Source organism: Nannobrachium achirus (assembly GCF_963921795.1).
Source record: "Nannobrachium achirus genome assembly, chromosome: 17".
Taxonomy (NCBI): Eukaryota; Metazoa; Chordata; class Actinopteri; order Myctophiformes; family Myctophidae; genus Nannobrachium; species Nannobrachium achirus.
The window spans coordinates 47,992,384-48,017,520 of NC_137824.1; the positions used below are offsets into that span (position 1 = coordinate 47,992,384).

Sequence of the window (25,137 nt, forward strand, 5' to 3'; positions counted from 1 at the left end):
GTGTGGTGGCAAAACTGTGGGACTAGTAGCGTGCCGAAGTCAGGCTACATACAGACACACACACACACAGACAGACACACAGACAGACAGACCCACAAAGCTACGTATAGGGAGCCTGTGTTTCACACAGCTCCAAAAACTGGCTGACATCATTCACAACGGGTCATGACATTCCTGACCCCCCCAACCCCCTCTCCCCCTCCCCCTAGAAACACACAGAAAGGCACACTTTTGGGAATTCTCTAGAACAGAAGTGTTCAACGTTTTCAGGCCAAGGACCCCTAAGTTGAGAGAGAGATGAAGCGGGGAGCCCCACTACCTGTTAGATTCCGTATAGTTTCATTGTTTGACAGCACAATCATCAGTGTATTTTGGATTCATGTCAATTTGTGTTTTCAGATATTTAACCATGTGCATGTCTACCTCTACACCAAAGCTCTTTGCCAGCAGCGCGAGGCGTTGTGAGCTTGTAGATCGGCTATTTTTGGCTAAGGTTCTCAGAATATGGACACTAGGGTTCAAGTGGTTCATATAAAAAAGGAGAACAAAAATGTTCTATCACTCAAAGATTTGGAGGACCCCCTGTAGTAACTCTGAGGACCCCCTGTTGAAGACCCATGCTCTAGAATGACCTTCCATGGGTTTCTGAGCTTGTGGGTAGGCACCCTTGTTAAGATAACCCACTGAGGCTACCACGGAGGTGGGAAATGTGAGCACGGGTGCTCAGGTCCGCAATAGAACAGCTGTCAAAGCCATGATGATTCTCTTAATTGGCCAGCTTTATGGAAGATTGTCTGAAGGCATGCTTGCGTTGCTATAATCCACTAAGATCTCTCCCCAAAAACCAAATTGGAGTAGAGAGATTTGGAGGCTGTTGCATGTATTGTTAGCAGTTTGTACTGTTGTACAGTGTCCACTACAGGACTGTAAGGACTGCTTACCTCCTGTGCAGAATTTCAATTTCAAGTTCAATAAACATCAAGCATTTTCAAGGAACATCTTGCAAAGAAATGGAAGATTTATTATTTATTTCAGGTTTAAACAATGGAGAATTGACTGATTAATTTAACCCAGACGGCCTGTCGAATGTTTTCAGAGTATTTCCCCCGAAAAGCCAGACATCTCAAGTTCCATTTCCACACTAATCTTCTTCCACACGCTTATTTCATGCTACATTTGTGGACGAACAGTGGGCTAATTCATGTGCAACAAGGGAAAGTCTCTGTTGCATATTTCTGCATCTAAAGCCCTTCTTTACCCAGAGGCGCGCTAATCTGCATATTATCCCTTTGTTATTGCACTAGATACAGAATGAATGAAGTTTACATTATTCTGAAGGCGTTCAGCTCATTGCTTTCTAATCTCAGGGGTTTAACGTAAACAAAAAACATCCGTGTGTGTGTGTGTGTGTGTGTGTGTGTGTGTGTGCGCGTGTGTGTGTGCGTGTGTGTGTGTGTGTGTGTGTGTGTGTGTGTGTGTGTGTGTGAGCAGCTTTGTCTGACAGCGGCTCTGTTTTGTGGGGTAGGGGCATTTTGGTTTGGCCCCTGAAACACCTTCAGCAACTGCTCACGGAGAAAGAAGGCTTTAGTCCTTGTCACACTAGAAGGATACCAATAACCATGGTCATCAACCCCCCCAACCGCGGTTGATGTTTGATTGACAGCCGCTGCACACAAATGCACTCAGATGTGTTCACATGTTCTCTCGCTGTCTCTACACTCTCTGCCTCTCTCTCTCTCTCTCTCTCTCTCTCTCTCTCTCTCTCTCTCTCTTACACACACACACACACACACACACACACACAAACACGCACAAACATGCACGCACGCGCACACACGCACGCACGCACGCACGCGCGCGCGAGTAAGCGAAGATGGTACAGTAATTGCAGAGCCTGTACTGAACACAGCTGATGTGCTGTTCCTCTATGGGTGGCTCAGACTGTCATAACCCAGGTCCGTAATGAGACAATTTAGATGTCTCCTGCTATGGCAAGCTGTCAGTGTCTACTCAAAACCGCGGTTTGAGGAGAGAACGTCTCCCGGCAAAACTCAATCCATCCATCTGGCTAAGGGATAGAGAAGTGTAATGAAAGCTTTACTAAAAATAAGCTAGGTGCCAGTGATAAGACAGCAGGGAAAGCATCGTGCTATGATAGACACAGTGTCATATATTAGCAACTAGCTCCTGCATCTAAACCGTAGCTATCTATACTGAAAGCTAGATAGATTGAATGTGGCAGCAGCCATTACAGCTGGATGAGACCTTATGATTGTTACCATGGTAGGGTTAACACCGGCTAATGCATATTTCATCTCCACAAACAAAGATATCTCCGCTATCTTATTGCAGGGAAATTGAATCCACTCTGTGTACCATCCCATTTCATCTTTTCCCATGTGGGATTCCCATGTTTATGTTCAGCGGGTTAAAAAGAAAGAAAAAAAGTAAAAAAAGGTAAGGTTAGTCACCTTATCACCACCTGTGATAACCTTGGTGCCCTGGATCTTCCTTCATTCACCAAAATCCCAGCATTTCTTTCCCCATCTGGTAATTCCCTAATTAAACTTTAATAAAGGGGGAATTTCTGGAATGCCTGGTTATTGCCACTACTACTGACTGCTTGTCTGCTGCTTCCTCACACAGGAAAGGAGGGTGCAGTGGTGTAAATTAACTAAGTACATTTACTTAGGTACCAAGTAAAATGTTTAGGTATTTGTACTTTACTTGAGTATTTCCAATTTCCAATACTTTTACTTCCACTCCACTACATCTCAGATGCAAATATTGTACTTTTACTCACCTACAATTATTAGAAAACTTTAGTTACTAGTTACTTTGTAGATTTGGATTATTATTACAAAAAATACATTAAAGGACAACTTTTTTTTTTTCAACAAGGGTTCATATTTTAGAAAAGATGAGTGTTCAAATGTTTTAATTGACTGCTTTTATCGTTTTAGCGATTTTAATGATGTTTATTTCACTGGGTGGGGGCATGCGTACAAGTGATTAAAAGTGTATTTTTAGACACAATAAGCCGCCATTTTCTTTATTACTATTTACATTAGTAACACTGCTAGCCCCCATAAGTCACATCTGTCCATGAAAGATTGTGGTGCATCTTTGGGACTGGGCTTATTGTGTCTAGTAAAAAGACATATTTAGCCACTTGTACGCTGGTCCCCACCCAGTGAAATAAACATCATTAAAATCGCTAAAACGATAGAAAGCAGTCAATTAAAACATTTGAACACTCATCTTTTATTTTCTCTAATTACAATCTAAAATATGAAATCATGTTGTAAAAAACAAAGTTGTCCTTTAACCACTTTGGCCCTATATGCATTTCAGCAATTTGATAATAGCCGATCTACAAGCTCGTGAGTTTTTATACATTTGAAAACTTAAAATGGGACATTCTTCATAATGAGTACTTTCTACTTTTGTACTTTTACTCAAGTCAATTTTGAATACAGGACTTTTACTTGTAACAGAGAGTAACAGAGTTTCTACATTGCAGTATTGATACTTTTACACAGTAAGAAATGTGAGTACTCTCCACCACTGGGAGGGTGCAGGAGGGAGAGAGGGTAGTCCACTGTGTCACAAACTGGCTAGTCTCCAGACTCATGATGAATAGCTGCTCAGCTACTACCTAATTCCCTGCTCCAGCTTCAGCACCTTCCTAAGGTGCCATCTATTATGTTGACTTTTTCAATGGCCTGTCTCTCTTTCTCTCTCTCTCTCTCTCTCTCGCTCGCTCTTATCTTGGCCCAGCCCCGAAAGAACACTACTGACAGCCTATCGCTGTTGATTCCCCAGTAGCTCATCACGCAGGCCTGGAGAGTTTTACATCTCCCAGCACTTATCTGTCATGTCAGGGAAGAGAAAGGAATGTCCTTTGGGGTAATGCCAACTTCATCAGTCGCCCTCACCCCTGGCCTGAGTAGCTAGCCTCTATATCACAGAACTGGCAAAGATGTGGCATGTGCTGGTACAGAACTGTGTGGCAATTTGGCAAATGGGTTAGAAGAGCTTTTCTGAGAATTAAAATGTTTCTTTTCTTTTTTAAAGGACGTCAATGGGAGCACAGAGCATGTCTATATGCTACACTTGTTAAGACGGGATCTGGTCTTTTCCCCATCACTAGAAAATAATGTTTGTAGCAACAAGTGAGAGTAGCTGTTATGAATTGATACAACATCAACATGTGCAGTCGAGCATGGGCGCCAAAACTGAGCGGCCCCTGCTGTGTTTAATTTTCTGCCTGTCGCAGCGAATTGACACACCATCTTGTTGGATTCGATCTGTTTGTTTACTGGCCTCGCGCTCTCATCACTTCCAGCTACACTGATTAGTAGTCAGATATTTACAATCTCATTGATCCACTTTCACGGTTGGCTGAGCATTCGCAAAACATTTGATTTCTCTGCTGTATTTCTTTAACCGAGCCCTATACTTAACCAAGCAAAGCCCTATACAGTGTATACTTTGTACAGCAAGTGAAAATAACCGATATACAAGTTCATTGGCGTATAGATCTGCTATTTTCTGCACAATTTTGCCTATAATTACATGCCCAGGTAGAAAGTGTTTAAATCCCTCCATCACGACACCATTCACTACTCAAGCACTACTTAGCCTAGTCTGTACAGTGGACTACACAAACAGCTGTCACAGAATGGAAATCAAGACACTGGCCTGGAACTAGAGGAGTTTGGGGGCGTGGAGACGAGAGGAGAGCTAGCCCTGTGTGCCCACAATATGATGCCACTTCTTCAAGGGGCATCACATTTTCAAGGGGCATCATCACATTTATAATTGATCCTTGCTATGGTTAAGTACCTCTTGTGACAAGTGATGGAAAGTGATAATGAGCTCTATCTATTCAGCCTGAGATTCATTCTCTGTTAAATAGAATATATATATATAAATATATATATATTAGGGGTGCAACGATACACAAAATTCACGGTTCGGTTCGGCTTCAATATTTTGGTGTCACGGTTCGATACCTTTTCGATACAAAAAATATACAGAAATGTCCTTGATTTATAAATATATTTTCTAACTATGTATTTTTTTGTTTTAACTTTGAACAATACGGTACCCAACCTCTAGGGTAGTGGTTCTCTAAGTGGGCTCTGCGGACCCCTAGGGGTCCTTGAGGGGGTTCCAGGGGAATGTGGATGTGGAGTGGTATTGTATTGTATGGTTCGGTACAGGGTCATTCGGTTCGATATTTCTCGGTTCGATTCGATTTTCGATATTTAGTGCGGTATGCTATGTATTCCTGAAGGAATTTTTTGCCAAAATTGATTTTTTTGCTGTTTTGGCTTCTATAGGGACCAAACTATCAGAAAATGACGGGGGTCAAATTTTCAGACCCCTCCCTCATTTCCTGGGGGCGGGTCACTTCAGTTTTGGCCCTTTTCGGCCTTGTTTTCCCAATTTCCCATAGGATTTTTTTGCCCAAATGGCTTTTTTTTGCTGTTTTGGCTTCTATAGGGACCAAACTATCAGAAAATTACGGGGGTAAAATTTTCAGACCCCTCCCTCATTTCCTTGGGGGCGGGTCACTTCAGTTTTGGCCCTATTCGGCCTTGTTTTCCCAATTTCCCAAAGGATTCTTTTGCCAAATAGATTTCTTTTGCTGTTTTGGCTTCTATAGGGACCAAACTATCAGAAAATGATGGGGGTTACATTTTCAGACCCCTCCCTCATTTCCTGGAGGAGGGTCACTTCAGTTTTGGCCCTATTCAGCTATGTTTTCCCAATTTCCCAGAGGAGTTTTCTGCAAAAAAATGATTTGTTTGCTGTTTTGGTTTCTATAGGGACCAAACTATCAGAAAATAATGGGGGTCAAATTTTCAGACCCCTCCCTCATTTCCTGGGGGCGGGTCACTTCAGTTTTGGCCCTATTCGGCTATGTTTTCCCAATCTCCCATAGAATTGTTTTGCTAAAACATATTTTATCTTTTGTTGTTTTGGCTTCTATAGGGACCAAACTATCAGAAAATGACGGGGTAGACATTTTCAGACCCCTCCCTCATTTCCTAGGGGGGGGGGGGGGGGGGGGGGTCACTTCAGTTTTGGCCCTATTCACCTATGTATTCCCATAGGAGTGTTTTGCTAAAATTGATTTCTTTGCCGTTTTGGCTTCTATAGGGACCAAACTATCACAAAATGACAGGGTTCCAATTTTCAGACCCCTCCCTCATATCCTGGGGGGAGTACTTTACAGTACTTTATACACAACTTCACAGTATATTCTGAGGATATTCAATAGTTTAGGTAGGAACAGTTCAAGTGAGGAGGATGGGGTAGCATTTATACTTCTGACCTGTTATTATTCTAGTCAAATACAGGATCTATTAATGATCACTGTTATCAAGTGGATGGTAAGATACAGATAAAAGAAAATATCTGTCACAGATATTTTTTAGCTGTGTCTTACCATCCACTTGAATGGAGAAAGATATTTATTTATCTGTTAATCTGGCCCAGTGAGAATGGGCCTTTATACTGTTGGCAAAGTCTCATGCACTTGCAGAGACTGACTGTCCCTTGCAACCTGCTTTGCACCCACATCACATGTGATGAGCTCAAGTATTGCCTTTGGAGCAGGGAGGGCAAGACAGAAGACACCTGACTGGAACATACCCTCCACTCTCTGAATTCCACCAATTCTCTTCAATTGGTGGAAGCTCAGGGCTCAGGGCAATTGGACATCGGTGTCAGCAGCCTCTTCGATGTGTGCACCTCCTCAAAATCATGTCCCTTAATGAAGGTATCATATATGACAACGAGCTTGAAAGAACTGTCCCTTGAGAAATACTCAAGCAGTCCCTGGCCTAACACATTTCAACTTCTCCTTGGTTGATCACACAGTCAGGAGTTCCTTGATGGACATAGTGAGCTTCATCTCTGGATGAAGACTTTGTGTTTTTCGACTGATCCATATACCTAATATTACCTATCAAAGACAACTTGACCCTCAACATAGCCAGCCATCATCGTTATGATGCGTTTGTTGAATGCATCCTGAAGATCTGACAGCTTTTTGTCTTTTTCATGTTCTGAAGCAAACCCATGGCATCAACAATAAGAACTTTGATAGAATAATCGTCCTCCGTCAGATCATGCTATGGGACACATGGAAGATCTTCCTACAGGGGCTCTGCCCTGGCATCTTCCATTGAATGCAAAATGTGAACCCCCTCATTTTCTGACAGTTTGGTCCCTAAAGAAGCCAAAACAGAAAAGAAGAAAAACAAAATCTATGGGAATATAGAGCCGAATAGGGCCAAAACTGAAACCCCCCTCCCCGCCTCAGGAAATGGGGGAGGGGTATGAAAATTTGAACCCTGTCATTTTCTGATAGTTTGGTCCCCATAGAAGCCTAAACAGCAAACAAAACAATTTTAGCAAAAAAAAAATCCTATTGGAAATTGGAATGCATAGCTGAATAGGGCCAAAACTGTGACCCGCCCCCAGGAATTGAGGGCGGGGTCTGAAAATTTCAACCCCGTTATTTTCTGATAGTTTGTTCCCTATGGAAGCCAAAACAGCAAACAAAACAATTTTTGCAAAAAATTCCTATGGGAAATTGGGAATGCATAGCTGAATAGGGCCAAAACTGAAGTGATCTGGCCCCAGGAAATGAGGGAGGGGTCTGAAAATGTGACCCCCGTAATTTTCTGATAGTTTGGTCCCTATAGAAGCCAAAACAGCAAACAAATCAATTTTAGCAAAAAATATTATGGGAAATTGGGAATACATAGCCGAATAGGGCCAAAACTGAAGTGACCCGCCCCCATGAAATGAGGGAGGGGTCGGAAAATTTGACCCCCGTCATTTTCTGATAGTTTGGACCCTATAGAACCAAAATCTGCAGAAAAATCAATTTTGGCACAAAAATCCTACAGGAGCTGTATTTTGGACATAGCATACCACACTAATTCGGTTCGATATGTTGCACCCCTAATATATATATATATACTGTATATATATCGCACTGAGGCAGAGACCCAATTACCTACAGCTAAAAGTACAATGTGGCCTCTTTTCACATTTTGTCTTGGTGAAAAATGCCTTGTTATTGCCACAGCAGAGCACAACATTCTGCCACAACATAGAGTACCTAATGGAAGAACAAGGTTTCTAGTACACATACATACAGGATTCCCATTACATTACAGTACATTGACTATACATTTTTTTTGCACAGACAACATACAGCATACAAAATGCTCTGTAAAAGCTTGTGTGTGTGTGTGTGTGTGTGTGTGTGTGTGTGTGTGTGTGTGTGTGTGTGTGTGTGTGTGTGTGTGTGTGTGTGTGTGTGTGTGTGTGTGTGTGTGTGTGTGTGTGTGTGTGTATAGACAGTACAATACATACAGCATATCAAGTATTTTGAAAATAAACGATCTACAAGTTCCCAATGCGCTGTGAGCTTGCACATTGTCTATTTTTGCCTATAATGACACACCAAAATAGGCACGCTATACTGTAATATTACATTGTTTATATTTATAGAGAGAGATCATCAGAGTTTGCGTAGGGTTTGTGTTTGCTAATTATGTGCATGTTCCTGTGTAATCCAAAAAAACAATATTTGTGCGTGTGGGAGAGGGTAAGAATAAATACACTGGTGAGAAACACCCTGGTGAGAGTATCCATGGTTATTACCGTGACGTCGGGGGAGCTAGCCTGCTGCGTCCATCATGTGCCTCCTTCTTTCATTCACTAAAAGCAGAGGAGTAGCTCTAACCAGCGATTCCCTCTGTACTGGCGTGCTATTGCAACAGACATCCTAACCCACACACCCAGAGACATGCGATGGCCAGGGCTGCTTCCTCACTGTATAAGCACATAAGGGGATAAGGTCTATTTAGGCAGACATTAGACATGACACATAATCGTGGTGGCTAACACTTAGCCTTGCATAAGCTTTGCGGCATGGTACCAGGAATTTGCTAGCTGCCTTTTAGCCTCCCCTTCACATCCATCGCTGGCCTGCATCACATACTGTATGGAATGGTTTCTAAGAGCTACCGTTCAGAACCCAGCCGTCAGAATCGCACTCCTTTGGGAAGCTGCTTATCGCATGCTCGCCACCAATTCTGGGCCTTGGCAGAAACTGGTACCAATTGCTTGCCGACTCGCAGACCACGTTACCATGGCAGCCACCGTGAAAGGCGCTCAGTTAGGAGCAAAAAGAATGACATTGTCAGTTGGAATGGACCAGGTTCCCGGTTTACAAATTTCAGTGCACAAGCTCTGAATCGGTGATTAGCCTGCCAACTGTGTCTCTGTAGGTGTCTTGTGTATGTGTGTGTGTGTGTGTGTGTGTGTGTGGGTGTGCGTGTATGTGTGGGGTAGGAGGGGTTAACCATTTCTGTGTTCCATTACGCTTGGCCTCAATGTGTTCCTCTCAGGAGGTTTGTTGTGATTGTGAACAGTTTCCTTGCTTTTTGGGCCCTGATTGATATGCAGCATTGTTGTGCTGTGATAATGCAAGGCTTGTGGCTAAACTGAAGGCCGGCTTTGTCCGGGCCAACTCTGCGGAGGAAACCAAAGTGCATGAAAAGTTGCCGCCGCTAAGCCCCAGCTTTGAAAATTAACCTCTTTGCACAACCCTGCTCAGAAAGAAACCCTGCACCAGCCAAGGCATCAGAACTATTAAAAACAAATGGTTCTGCCCACTGCTGTCTATAGAGAGAGTTTTCTATAGAGCTATCCCCTTGATGTCCCCTTGAGTCACTCAGCTGCCTGTGAAGGCTGTGAAGTTCAGAACTATACATGCTCCTGAATTAGTGACTGTGTGTAATGATGAGGTGGGATAAGTTCTGTTCTGCTATGATCAGAGCACTGCGAGTTCAAAGGGCCGGCAGCAGCAGCAGCACCAGCAACAACAGCACAGAGCCAGCTAATGAATCCCTTCACTACTTCACTGCCTGTTGGTTTATTCACAAACCCACTCCAGTGAATAGGGTCAATCTGTGGCTAGGAGGTTACTGTAGGTTGGAGCCTATTACACATCGTGAGACCAGAAAGCTACAGAGTCACACAAAGACTCCTAGTGAGATTTAAGCCCCTCGTTATGTCCAAGAGGATTGTGGGAAGGCACACAGTTGCAGTGGCTGGCGATGCAGACCCATGGATGTTCCAGTTAACAGCAGTGAACTAAGACCCCGCGTGTGGCATGCCGGTCGGTAAGGCTACCGACCGTTACCTTAATCTCCGGAGATAACATGTCAAGGGCAAAGGTATCCTGCAACCACCCGTTTCCATGGGCACACTAATCAGATGTGAAGCACAGCCCCGCCTTCACTTGTGTCATCACTCCACGCCACACTGTGAACCTGCAGGGCTTCTCCCAGTTGAGACATGGCAGAGAGAGATTGAAAGAGAATCGTCACAGCGTAGCGTTTACTGCAGCTCTCAGTTCCTAAGGTGACCAGCACATTCCCCATTATAGGCCCAGAGCCCCATTATAGGCCCAGAGCCAAATATCATAAATACTACAAGTTACTTTACAGCCAAAACTAAAGGATGCTGTAAAACAAACGCACGCGCGCACGCACACACACACACACACACACACACACACACACACACACACACACACACACACACACACACACACACACACACACACACACACACACACATTTATATATATGATCATAATCATGTTTGTCTTTAGTTAAACACAATCAATTCTAAATATTTTAGGTGCAATGCGTTGATCTAACATAAAACATATGTAGTGCAGAAAGTAGAGTTTATGGATAAATGATATACTGCCACGATCCCTTACAGGCAATCTGGTCACTTGTATAAAAGTGATGCTATAAAATTCATACATAATTTCACTGCCAGGTACAGCTGTACACTACTGCAGGTAAGTTGAAGCGTGAGAGTTTATAAGTCCTGTGGGGTCCATGAGGTTTTCATCAACTGCTTGGATAAACTGTTTGCCTGATGTGGATACATGTTTATGAATTCCATATATTGTTTTCCCCTTCCACTTTCATAAACATCTGTTCGTGGTCAGGGGCCCTGAGCGCAGACAAGCCCCTCTCCTCAACGGCAAACAAGACATAGGGACGCAGCGAGGGGCCCTTTTCTGGACCCCAAATAACCACCAGGAGACGTTGTGTGGAGAGATCCCCGCTATCACTCAAAGGCAGAATCCTAGATCATGATTGATCGCTGTTGAGCGCACTCTCACATGCGTGGAATAGTCTCCAGGGAAAAGTATCATTGGTGATCAAAGGGAGAAAGATTGCAACTTTACTCTTGTCATGAATTATGTATGATTTCATAAATTAAAGATCTCTGTGTTGTCACAGAGAGGACTCGCTTGAGAGTATATGGAAAAGATCCGATGTTTACCATTTTCATTCGTTTAATTTCATTAAGGATAAGAACATATGTGCACGGCAGCATTAGAGAGCATAAGGTGCTCTGCGGCTTAAAAGTCTTTGACAATAGAATATGTAGGATAGGCACGGATATCCTGTGGCCTAAGGCTCAGAGTTTTGGTAGTTCCCAAACTCTGTTAAGTCTCCAATCCATGATCCCATCTTCACAGCTGACAATGAAATCCTAAGAGCATTCTAACAAGGGCCAGGTGTACCGCAATCTAAACCAGAATATGACATCTAACATCGAACCATGATGGCATTTATACAGTAGATGTTTGACAATAATGGTCAAACTCTATTTTATCACAATATTGCTCTTGTTTTATCAATGCCCTTCTGCTTATTGAATATCAGCCACAAAACAACATGAATCAATATATATTGTCACGCAAAAGCGATTTACATTGGATTCATGAACACCTACCGGTATGTTGATTTTCCTTAATACTCTCGAAGTTAATATTTCACCATTCAAAGTCATGAAACTAGTTAGCATTTATTTCTGAAAGCACCAGAATACTTATTATGCAGTCTGGCATGCTGTTAATAAAAAGGTCCATTCAGATCTTGATCAGGAATCTGATCTGTTGGGCCACCACTATAAATGTAACACTTAATGTTCAAACTGGGAGTCATAAATCACTTTGTTATTGGACCCTGGTGGAAAATAATGGCTTTTGAACATATCTGGCTCTGATTAAGTTGTCGGTGTAGACTGGGCCTGAGGATGGAGTCTGTTACTTACCAAAGGCCTGGTTAACAAGCAGGGTGGCTAACGCAACCCCCCTGTACCTGAACTTTCAGGTTATGCCCTCTCAAGTCCGATATGGTACATCGACGTGGCCAGACTCACGTGCTGGAATAACAGAATGGAGGCTAAATTTGATTTAGCAGAATGGACCTCAGCTTCCCTGCTACCAGCATGTGTAATTTCCTCTTATTTCCCCACATGTGGAATTTGAAAAGCTTGGCCAGACCAACAGCTGTGAGATCTTTAGAAGAGTCAGACGAGTGCCTCTACTACCGCAAGCTTACACAACCCCTAAGCTTCCAGATAACCCCTCTTCCTGTCCTCCTCTTCTTTTTCTGTCCCTCTGCCCGTCTTTTACTCCCTCTGCCTTTTCCCCCCCATCAATGCTTATGGTCTCGAGGGAAAGTCTTAAGTGAGTTGATTTATTCATTCAAAGGGTTCTGAATTGCATTACAGCGGGCCAGCAGTCACATATGCCAAAGTGTTCACTGGCGGAAGCCTCCGGGGAGAGTTAGCCCAAAAGGTTAGCCTTATATCCCTACCAAATGAGTTATGATTTTTCCTAAATCTCTTCCCCAAACTCCCACCCTCTGCGAGGCAATTGTGGACCATATTTATGAAGCCCAGTGTGTTAGGATGTTATACAGATGTGATGTGGCTTATCCCAAAAAGCCTGCTTAAAATCTCCCCATAGAAGTACACTGGGCCTCATGCTATAAATCGGAACTACAGCGGCGGCGGCGGCATACTGTCTGCACTTCCGGCAGCTACAGTACACAACACATGTACACAAAATGTATGTCAGCCAAACATCAGCCGGTGTAGTTGCAACAGCTGCACTCAAAACCATGCGGCCACTGTGTGTGTGTGTGTGTGTGTGTGTGTGTGTGTGTGTGTGTGTGTGTGTGTGTGTGTGCGTGCGTGTGTGCGCGTGTGTGCGTGTGTGTGTGTGTGTGTGTGTGTGTGTGTGTGTGTGTGTGCGCAGTCTCTTAGTGTGTGTGTGTGACACACACCCCCCCACACGCACACCACTGAAACCAGAACGGGGGTGCGCAGAGATCTTTGTGTGTGTGTGTGTGTGTGTGTGTGTGTGTGTGTGCGTGTGCGTGTGCGTGTGCGTGTGCGTGTGCGTGCGTACACATTTGCAGCTGGCCTGTTTGCAACAGAAAAGACATGCTGTCTTCATCTGAAGCTGGTTGGCTCTGTTCTATAGCAATGCTGTGTGAAGAGGAAATCCAGGTTACTCATAAAATAGATCTCAACCATTGACCTTGTCAGTGTGTGTGAGTGTGTGTGCGCACGTGGGCATGCATGCGTGCGTGCTTGTGTGGCAAAAACCCAGCTGGCGTAAAAAAAGCCAGTTCAAAACGGGCTGAAAGATTCTCCGTAATCCTGCAATAACCTTTCCACTGCAACCCCCTGCCACACCACTGTTTGCCCACTGTTATTATGTTATTCCAGCACATCTGGAAAAGTTTACCTGTTTTTGTTCTCTCCACACCCCCCATAATCATGTCGACGGACACAAACACCTCCTTTATATTACGCGCACCAGTGCAGAGAAACCGGGATTTTTGATTTAAAGTTTCCTGCTCGCTGTTAGTTTAGGTCTAGTGATGTTGTTTAAGAAAACATCAACGTTTTTCTGGATTTTGTGCACACTGCCCTTACAGCCCCTTGCAGTTCCATAGTTTTATCACGGCAAAATTTTCACCTGTGATTATACGGTACGGACAGTATTGTATGCCATGAAGGTGCCTTAAAAACACGAACCATATAGTGTCCCTATTCTGGGCATTGTCATTGTCATAATGGGTGGACATTCTTTGAAAATAGGCAGACATTCTGCGAAAATAGGCGGACATTCTGTGAAAATAGGCAAAGATTCTGCTACAATAGATGAGCATTCTGTGAAAAATATCACATATCAATGTTCACAATGCATCGCAAAGCTCACAATGCGTTGCTTTGCAGCTTCCTTTCTTCTCTTTCGCATAGCCATACCCCAAACGCTCGGCTGAGTCTGCGAGTGAGGCTGGTTATACTGTGTGTATGTACGGTATGTGCAGATTGGACCCAGCAGCCCCTACAATACATCAAATACAGAATAATAGCACTTGTGACAGCTCTCATAAAACCACCCCCTTGTAAGCAAACAATTCCTCCCACTGATAATGTTATGATCAGAGCTTTTGCCCCCTCATACTACTGTACATACTGTACACACACACATACACAGCAAACAGTTAGCCGGCTAGGCAGCTGTGGTTCCACCTCAGAAATCATCTCTGTATCTTTGTGCGTATGTGAGTGTGTGAGTGTGTGCGTGTGCATGTGTGCGGGACTATGCATTGGAGCAAACGTATTTGTGCATATGGATGCGCATTTGAGTGCGCATGTGTGTCTGTCTGCGTGCGCCACGACGGATCATGTGAGCCAGCCTGTTGTTTTTGTCCTGCATGTCCCTAGGTGAGGTTTGGCAGGGGTGTTTCCATGGCTGTGAGAAACGCTGCTTTTGATATCTCGGAGCGCTGAAGGACCTGAGAGGCCAGCGTGTCACCAGAACGAGGATTGTTTACATACCAGCCTTAAGAGTTACATGAGAGGGAAGAGTGATCGGCGTCAGGGTGAATTATGAACACCACATGTCTAAAGCTGTGGCCCGCTCTGAAAAGGCAGAGTGGTTTCTGAAGATGGGTGATTGAGGTGCACTGCTCAAGGATGCTAATATTACATAGACAAGGCCATGGTTCCCTCAAAGTATCACTGCTGAAAGTATGTTGGAAGCAGCATTGGATTTAGTGTCTTATTGCCTGTTGCACTAGGAGTCCTACCACTACAAGTCTCACACACACACAGACACATTTGTACACATATCCCCTCCCTATTTCAGTTTTATCTATGTTCATTGTTTTGGGCATACATTGCTTCATGTACGGTACGCACACATACATACAGCACATACAGTATGAGCTTTCTCTCTCTCTCTCTCTCTCTCTCTCTCTCTCTCTCTCTCATGCACAAACCCTCCCATATACAGGTATATACCGTAGACATGCAGACAGTTGCCTGAGAGGAAAAAGCCAGCTGAACTGGAAAAGCGTTTGTCTCGAGATGAAAGGCTTTCACACCCACTGCCTACATGCAGAGCCTCTTCCGACACCTTCCCGCGACTGTAGAGCAGAGACTTGGGCTACGCAGACACACAAGAGCCATAGCATCCCTCCCCACACCCATCATCACTGCAACATGCTTGCATCTCTCTCTCTCTCTCTCTCTCTCTCTCTCTCTCTCTATCTCTCTCTCTCTCTCTCTCTCTTCTCTCTGTCAATGAAGCTCTGATACTACACTGGCAGCCAGGGAACGAGGGAAGCACATAAGCAGCATGACCCGAAACAATGTTGAGCAGGATAAGCTCTCATCAGCCAGAGGCAAAGCCACAGCAGCCTTGTTTTCTCTCTGTCTGTGGTGTAGCACTGTGGCGGGGTGTGGGGTGATGGGTGGGGGGTGGCGGAGGGTGCTCTCAGGCGTGGAACACGCTCCGCCACACGCAGGGTGTGAAAAACGACACTGACCGTAATGCAAGATAATTGCTTCCCATTTTGCTACATGTGCCGAGAGCACCGTGACAAAAATAGCATGTCACCGTAATAAAACGTGCTGGGGAGCATGGGAACTGGGAGTGCTGTGCGGAGATCGATACGCACACAGTGGACAGCATCTTACAACCATATAGTCTGCACAGCCTCTAAAAGACCCCCCCCCCCCCCCCCCACCTCTCTCTCTCTCTCTCTCACACACACACATGCACACACGCACGCACGCACGCAAGCACACATGCAAGCATGCACGCACGCACGCATGTACGCACAGTTCACTGATTGTCTTCAAAAATCAACCTATACAGCCTTCGTTGCATCTATACATCCTATTGTACACATACAGTAAATCGGTCCATACAGTATATAATCCATACAGCATCTTAATGATATGAACCTTGCCATCCCTATTTTGGGCATGTCATTATAGGCACACATGTTACAAAAATGTTCACCCATTTTCCAAATTGTTTAAAAAAAAAAATATAGCATAAAAGTAAAGTATAAAACTGTGCTTAAATAGTAAAACCATTTAGTGCAGACTGCATATCAAAACGCATGTCGCCTATAGATCACCTTAACAGCATGTAGCCATATTGCATGTGTGCCGTGCACGCATGTGCGGGAAAACACACTCACATTAACAGCTTGTGTGTGTGTGTGTCTGTCTGCCAGGCAGCTGTATAGTTCATAGGTAGGTGATGATCCAGAGAGCGGTCTAGACGTTTGCACAAGCCTTAACTGTTGTTTTTTCTCACCACAATGCTACCTGCATCACATCTGCAGACTGACCAGCGGTATAGTGAAGCTGACCCCACAACAAGACACATTTCTCAAAGCCCATTTATCCGCCGCCAGCCCCAACGCCCTGCGCCCCGTGTGTAATCGTGACAAGTTATCATTTTTATGACCACATTACAAATAGATATCCAGCATCAGTACAATGGCTTCCGGAGATGCAGCAGCACTTAAACGGAAATGTACCGTGACAAGGAGTCAAGATGTTGGGAAGCTCAAGGGACCATCCGTGCATCTGTGATCTGTGCTCCCCTCACTCAACGCAGTGCTCATGATCGCTACCACACATATCATGCTATACATCTATAGCTTGCCTGTACACTGATAATATACAGTGGGACGTGAATTAATCAGCATCACTCCATTTGCTACTCCACCTTTTACAGAACATGTGCTGTGCAAAATCTACATTACATAACAGTCACAACACAGTCGCCCAACAGATCTGATGGCAGCGCTCCACTCCACACAGACAGAGCGATGCCCATCAATAAAAGCCTCTTAAATATTTCATCCCAAAGTCACAGCCTCTGCTTACATCAATCTGAAAGCTGGGAGCAGAAAACAATAGTCCTACATGTATATCTGAAGCATAAGCAATAACCACCTTTTTAACTACAACATAAAACCCTCAGCAATACAATAGCAGACGGTGTAACCACTGCAGTGCAGTACTGTACACAGCCAGGTGCTGATATTCCTGTCTTTTAGAGCCCACACAAGGCTAACCATACTGGGTAACTGATCAACTACAGCTGCCTGTACAAGCCCAAGGCTAATAAGAGGGAAAATGAGAAAGCGTGGGGAGGCTACCAGCTATAAGGCTGGCTGCTCCTGTACTCACCAGCACTGGCAGAACACAGCAGAGACACCAAGAGCACAATCACCAGCGTCAGAATCTTCACATTCATTTCTGCACTCCCCTCTGGCTCTCCGCTAGTCACTCGCTGATATACTGTAGTGGTGTGTGTGTGTGGATGGGAGGGAGGGAGGGAGAGAGAGAGAGAGAGGGAGAGAGAGAGAGAGAGAGAGAGCAGCTGAGCGAGCAAGAAAGAGAGAAGGAGAGAGACTCTATTTGCTCCCCTGTGTATGTGTGTGTATGTGAGAGAGGACTGAGTATGTGTGTCCCTGTGAATGTATGTGAATGTGGCGTGTGGTGGTCGCTCCCCGGCTGTGTCTGTGTATTTCTAAATGCGTATTTGTATATCAGTGTGACAGCGCCGCTCCTAGACTGAACGCACGTCTTTATCTGAATCTGAGCTCTCCCACGGACATGTGTTTTGTTTTGTTTTGTTGTCCTTTTTTTCCCTTTCCTCTGGCAGCCCTGATCCAAGTTCAGTAGGTCTGTGAATGTGCCGGTAGTCAGGTCTCTCTGTCTTGCGAACGTGCGCGAGTCCTGTTTGCATTGGATAAGGAGCCCAGTTGGTCATGTGGCTTATGTATCATTGACTCTGGGTCATGGAAAAGGGCCCTCCCCAACCCCCAATGCCATCCCACTCACCCCTTGCACACACGCACAAACACCCACCCTCCCTTTACACACACACACACACACGCACACACACGCACGCACACACACACACACACACACACACACACACACACACACACACACACACACACACACACACACACACACACACACACACACACACTCTCTGACCCTCCGGATGATGAGAGCGGAGTGTGGCTGAAGAGGGTAGAAATGGGGGGGAGAGTAGGGTGTCCAGGTTTATGATAATACCTAAACAGATGCTCTTGTTGAAAACCCTTTGGCGCGCAAGGAGGGCGGATTGCCAGGAATTCGGGAATCAAAATACCAGCTTATAGGGGGAAGCAGATGAAAAGAGGGGTAGGTGTGCGAGATGAGAGGAAAGGAGGAAAAAAAGCAGGGGGGGTTCATGTTTTCCTGCTTTTGTGCCCATAGCCAGCTGTATAGACCTTTCTTCCGATTCCGTACACTATTATTTACCACACAAAAAAAAACGGCAGTGCCAGCAGACAGCCCTGTCTGAGGAACAGCACGGCATAAATAACATGCATGTGTTTGATGTGAGCACCCTCATGACATTTGGGAGTAGCCAGAGGAAAAAACTTATCAGACTGTGCCCCGATCCCGTCGCTTGCGTTGTTTGTCTCATTGGCCCAGAGTCATTTGTTTTCGTTTGTTAGGGAGACGCAATTCTTTCAGTGAACAAAGTGCCGACAGAACCTCCACCCTGTGTTGCCATAAAATAAATCATACATTTTCTTTTTTCCATTTGTTTAGCCAACAATAAACAGGAAAGGTTGCTTTATTGAATTGTGAGAACTATGGGCACGTTGGGCAGCCACTTATCGCTATTAGCCATAGTGCGACATCAAGGCAACACATTTTTATGTCCCTTCTTGAAATGAAAAGCATTCCAGTTGCCCTTGACGTAAATATATTTAATGGATATGTACTTAATAGACTAGAATGCCACTTATTGTGCACCAACCAGCCACACTAAATTTACAGATTTTATTCCTCTGTCAGCCTTCAATGGGAGGACCTCTTAAATGGACCTATAAAGTGTTTTTGAACTATAATCACCCCAATAACATTGTGGTATTTATAGTTATATAAAATCTAAAGCCAATTGAGGAAAAGTACCTCTGAGTTATTTTACACTGTACCTGGAGTCCTGTACACCGCAAATAATGTAGTGCAATTAAAGATAAATAGGAAACCATGCTGTTTTAGTCATATGCCATAGATGTTGACACACAGAGTTCCTACTGAGTCCTCGAGTGGTGCAGTGACACATGATGGATGGACTGCCTTTGGTCGCAAATCCAAGACCCCTCACGCCCCCCCACCGCATCCACCCCAGCAAAGACTTCTCTATGTGTTGCCACCAAACAGTCACTTTAACTGTGTAGACCCGAGAAGAGGCCTTTGTGACCCCCTGCCCCGCTCTAGGGCCCGCTTCACACGGCCCATTGTCTCCTGAAGGCGCTGTGTCCCTGGGCAGGCAGCACGTCTGCACCACCCACTTGAGACCACAACAACAGGAGCACCTTCCATTTTTACATGCAGCACTCGAAACCTTCACTCCGTGTGAAGTAATCCTCTCACCTCGCGGGTGGCCGAGTCCCGGCGGCTAAAGATGCTTATCCGAGCCTGTCCTTTTTTTAGCGCTGAGATAATTTGTACCGAGTGCTTTGAAAAAGAATCTGTTCACGGCATTCTCTCGGAGGTGTTGCTGATCAGTTTGACAGAAAGCAGAGGCCGAGTCCATCTAAATGTACACAGCGGGAGATATTGAGAAATGTGCTACCATTACCAGCCCTGTAGGTAACTGGGAGTAATTTGGAGTAATTTAGCATAACATCTCGTCCAACATTCACCTGTTTTATGTTTCTGGAATAATCTTCGAGCCTTTTGGGATAATTGCCTGTACTATTAAGTTAATTTACCTGGGCTGGATATCAGAACTGAAATTCCCGTTGATGCAGAATAAGTGAGCTATCCAGGTCCCGTTGAATGCAGGTGCTGGGATCTGCCTGTGGTAATTTACGGCTTTGGATTTACAAATCATTAAAATGTCCCGGGTAACGATTACGAAAGTGTGAGACATCGTAAAGTTGGCAAGGGTGTCTCAAACATTTGCACTATATTAGCTTTAATTATCTTAGCTTGACACAAAGCCCATAATGAGAATGTAACAGATGGTATTTCCTCAGAGTGCTTTAGAGGGCTCCGTGGAGTATGTGCGGTGACGTGAGTGCAAGCCAACAGACTGGAGGTCTATCTTGTAACTACCTCGAGGGATGTGGAGTGAGTCATGGTAGGCACGAGCACCATCAGACAGAGGCCAGCAATATAATCGCATCTGCCCTGACACAGGAAGCACTTGGCTGTTTACAGGAAATGTCTGATAAAGGAATTCTACGTATGTTATGCTTTTGGTCACTTGATGACGACTTTGGCGATGCTCTTGTGGCCAGTAAAGGATGAGGTCTTCCTGATTCCGGCATTTTGAATTATAGGAAAACTCAACATTCCGCAGATAAGTGTAATAGGCGTAACAGTGAAGAGTGGTACTGCCCCCAAAGCATGTCTTTCCGTAAATATGACAAATCATGCTTACAAAATGTCAACAGGTGGCCTTTCAGCTGTGTCTAAATTAATCTTCTGATCTGACTGAAGATTTGCTGCATTATTCACTGTATTCAAGATTAATGTGTTTCCTGTTTATTATCCGCTTCTATATAAAGAAGCTGATTTCTGAGATGCTAATGAGATGGGGGGGATGTTTGTGTGTATTGTTGAATGAACAGGAGCGGGCAGCTTGTGTTGTTGTTGTTGTTGTTGTACAGTACTAATCTCCGTACCACAGCATCTGGTTCCGTTTCTATTACAAGTACTGTACTCACAGTAAGTACAACTTTACTGGAGTACTTTCAATTTCCAGTACTTCTAGTCCACTACATCTAAGAGGAAAATATTGTACAACAATTTGTAGTTACTAGTTTATTTGTAGATTTTGATTATCATTACAAAACATAGCCTACAATACATTACCACATATACATTTAGGCCTTTTGAAAATAGCCAATCTACAAGCTCACAATGCTTGTAGATCTGCTATTTTCAAAAGATTTTGTATACATTTTAAAACTTGTGAAATGGGTCATTCTGCATAGCGCATGAGTACTGTACTTTTGTAATTCCTTTACTTGTAACAGAGTATTTCTACATTGCAGTAAAACCACTTTTTCCACCACTGCCTACTGTACACTCAAATGGAAAACTCATCAATGCTGCATCAAGACGAAGGTCTGGAGACCTATACTGTCAATCTGAGATTTGTTTTTGTTGTCCATAATTAGATTAGGTGTCTCTCTGCAAAGATGCAGAACAAAAAAGAGTTAACTGAGACATCTTCATTAGAACATATTAAAAGTGTGTCTCCTCAAAGAGATTAGAGGATCTGAGCAGAGCTCCCTGGCTTTCCCATCATGCCGCTAACTTTAAACGAATGAGATCCTCGCCTCAGGCGCCCTGTGTCTCACATCGTAAAATGTCAGGAATCAGAGGATCGGTGGATTAATTTATCTGCCTTTAATCGTGACATTATCGCCGGCACAGCAATTCAACTGAGGAATGTGTTGGGCTTCCCAATCCTCTTGAAGATAGGGCAGCACTTTTATGCCAGTCTTTGATTTCGCCATATTGCCTTGCAGCAATCCCACTTACATAAAGTCCCCCTTGGACACAGAGAACTTGCTTGAGTTCCTGGAAACCATAACGCGGAAGGTGTCCTAAAATATGGCTTTTATTGTCACTTTAAAAATGTTTAATTGAGCAGATATCAGAGAGAATGGAGATCCTGGTTTAGTTTTCTGTGGGACATGCTTCCTTGGATCTAGCCACCAGTCAGATTCTATTTTCTATTATACTGTACCAGTAAAGAATAACCACAGACTTGCGATTCATCCAGTTTCTAGACTATTTCATATCCACCAGATGAATACATTACATACTAATTAAAACACACGCACCTGGGGGCGTAAAAACTGCCCAGACCGAGATACGTACATCATGTCTTTGTCTTTCCATTCAAGAGTTATGGACGATTATGTCATTTTGACCTGGCATTTGTTTCCTTTACATTTAACCTTCATGACGCCAAAATGATTCAGCTCTTCGGAGCAGCCTACTGATCATTCCCACCAATCTTCATGGAATTCTATCTATCTCAACTTATTTTGTTCACAGAAATACACAGACAGGATCAATTACAATCCACTGACGCGCATGCCTGCGGCACTGGGTATAGTAACCATTGCCACATAAACATTGTCCAGATACATTACTGTATTTCCAGCTATTAAATACAAATACAAATCAGTACAATTGTAATCACTTTGATTTAAATGCTTTTTTCCACTAACTCCAGATATCCAAGCATACATTAAGTCGTATCGCTAAGGGTTCCATATTGTGTGTCCCTACTCTAAAAGGAGCTGACCACATTTCTACTGAGACCATATGCTGTGTGGTGGTGTTGCGTGACTCTCAGACAGTTGTTTCTACAATCAGTCCAATCTGGCCTGGCCCATCAGTCTTGCACAGTAGATATGGGCTGTATTCTTGTCTGTTAACTTCCATCTCTGCTGATTTGTGGACAAGGAGACCACAGAGTTTCTCTCTCTCTGTGATGTGGCACCTGTGGGACCTGCCTTTTTCCATCAGAGAGAGAGAGGCTCTGTCCAAGCAGGTTTCCAGTTGCAGTGGCATGGTTTTGTACTGTAATGCAGTGGTTCTCAACCTGAGGGTCTGGACACCCAGGGGGATCCCCACATGATTTTTTGGGGGGTTACAATTTAAAAGAGTAGTTCACCCCCAAAATGACTTTTTTCTATTGATTAGTCACGCCATGGAGACTAAGTTCAATAATATTTTTAGTTTTTTGTCGCATTCCTAAGACAAAAATTTGATAACAATAAATGTACCCCCATTCGTTCGGATGGGGACCCGTTTCGAAACGGGTCCCCATCCGGAATCAATGGGGGTAAATTTACTCGAATCAAATTTTTGTCTTAGGAATGTGACAAAAATCTAAAAATATTATTGAACTCTACTCTCCCTGGCATGAGTAATCAATAGGGAAAAAAAGTCATTTTGGGGGTGAACTACTCCTTTAAGGACATTTTTAATACCCAAAAAGGGAGGTAAAAGAAATGTAAGAAATGGAAAAAAGACTATTACTGCATGACATGTAAACAACAAACTATACTATAAACACATTGTCAAACATTGGCCAAATTGTAAAGAAGCTAAAACATTTAAAAATAGCTAATCTACAAGCTCACAGCACCTCCGCCTCAACTCCAATATGATTATTTTGATGGGTCCTTAGCCACAGAAGGGTATCTCTGACTATAAAATCAAAGAAAGCGGTCCAGCACACTGTCTGGAACTTGTCGCGGCCTGAAAAGGTTGAGAACCACTGCTGTATTGTACGGTAAATTTGTTGCCCTGCTTTTTGTAGCGGGGAGACATGATTAAACTCAGCGAGTGTGTAAAACATGCTCCACACCCTCATAAGCCTGCCAGACCCAGATTCTCCGTAGATATTTGAAAAAAAAAACAACAAACAAAAGGATGGCTTTTGAATTTATTTTACTCTCCTGGGCGTTTTATCAGAAATAAAATCTTCTGAGGGGGGCTTTCTTTCTTTCTTCTCCAGGTGGCAGGTGATACTAGCCCCGCTCCCGATATCACCCATAGAGCCGTCTGTTTCACTGGCAGTGTTGAATGCCTGTTAAACATAAAGTACCGCAGGATCTATAAAGTTTGACTCCTTAACCCTGGCTTTGCTGCACTGTACCTGTACTCGTGTATGGCGTATGTAAGGGAATGTGTGTGTGAGTGGGATGTTAGTGGCAGCATGCCAACTTTTCACATGGTCCTGTGCACTTCAAAACACCAATCCTCTGGGCGCTGGGCGCACCATTCTTTTTAGGTTAGTGTGTCCTGTTCTTTGGACACGTATACCGACGGTCAGTTGGTCATTAGACGTTTTTTGTTTTATTGTAGACAGATCAAAAGAGCCAAAACAAAAGAAACGGTTGAAGTGAGGCAGCCAAAGCGGATCGGTGCTCTCTTCCCTTCCAATATTGTTGCGCTTATCAGCGTTTCGATCTGTTTGCGCCGTGGCATGCAGTTTGGAAATGCACTGCTTGTTTCATATGGATGCTCTTTTTTAACTTTAGACTGCTAGGGGTTTGAGAAGGAAGGCTCTGCAAGCTGTGGCTTGGTCTTCCTTACATACTGCAAGATGGAGAAATGGGACTTGACTGATGAGAGATGAGAGAGATAACGTTTTCTGAGGGAGAAGACAGGCGTAAGGCGTTTCTGAATGGGTTTTTTGAAGGTCTCAGCCTCAATCATCTTTATATAAGAAGTGAAGATCACGTCTCCTGGAAGCTAATTCACTGAACCTTTCACAGAAATCTTCCCTGTTTACTTTTTGCCCTTCCTCTTCGATACAAGTCCTAGGAAGTTCAAGTACAAAGACAAGTCTGCGAAACTTGGAAAACATGTTCACAATAGCTCAGCACGTGTCAGTGTAGACTTACCTGTGAAGCATCAGAACCAAGTCAATCTGAAATCTTAAACCACCTTGCAGGAGAGTAAAGAATCGTGGTTAACAATAAACAGCATGTCACTTTGAGCTGATTAGGAGTGATCCTTTTCCTGTCTTCATTAGGCAGCATGGTCCTGCTGTAAATGTGATCATTAAACAACAGTCAGACTTAATTCCGTGTCTGCATCTGCCCTTTCCATCCTTGCCTCGGGCATCTTCCACGAGACACAGGAAAATACAGTTCTTCTCCCACAGAGGTCAGGTTAGTGTGGAGTTAATCAGGCCAAGAAGAGCAAATGTGATGGGAGGGAATACTGCCAACTGACGGAAAGGAACACTATTGACCTTACTATGACTACAGTAAACATTGGATACTTGCAGACAATATAGTCAGATGTAATGGTATGAAATGTTAGCCTTGCAAGCCATCC

General features: G+C 44.0%; 1 protein-coding gene across 1 annotated transcript in view; it reads right to left on the reverse strand.

Annotated features, from left to right (window-relative positions):
- apln (apelin) overlaps window positions 1–17,887 on the reverse strand; it is a 32,563-nt gene extending 14,676 nt beyond the window's left edge. The window contains exon 1 of the mRNA XM_080746407.1: window positions 17,431–17,887. Coding sequence (XP_080602533.1) covers window positions 17,431–17,497 — 67 coding nt within the window. The 5' untranslated portion in view covers window positions 17,498–17,887. The remainder of the gene's footprint in view (window positions 1–17,430) is intronic.
- Window positions 17,888–25,137: the final 7,250 nt, after the last annotated feature.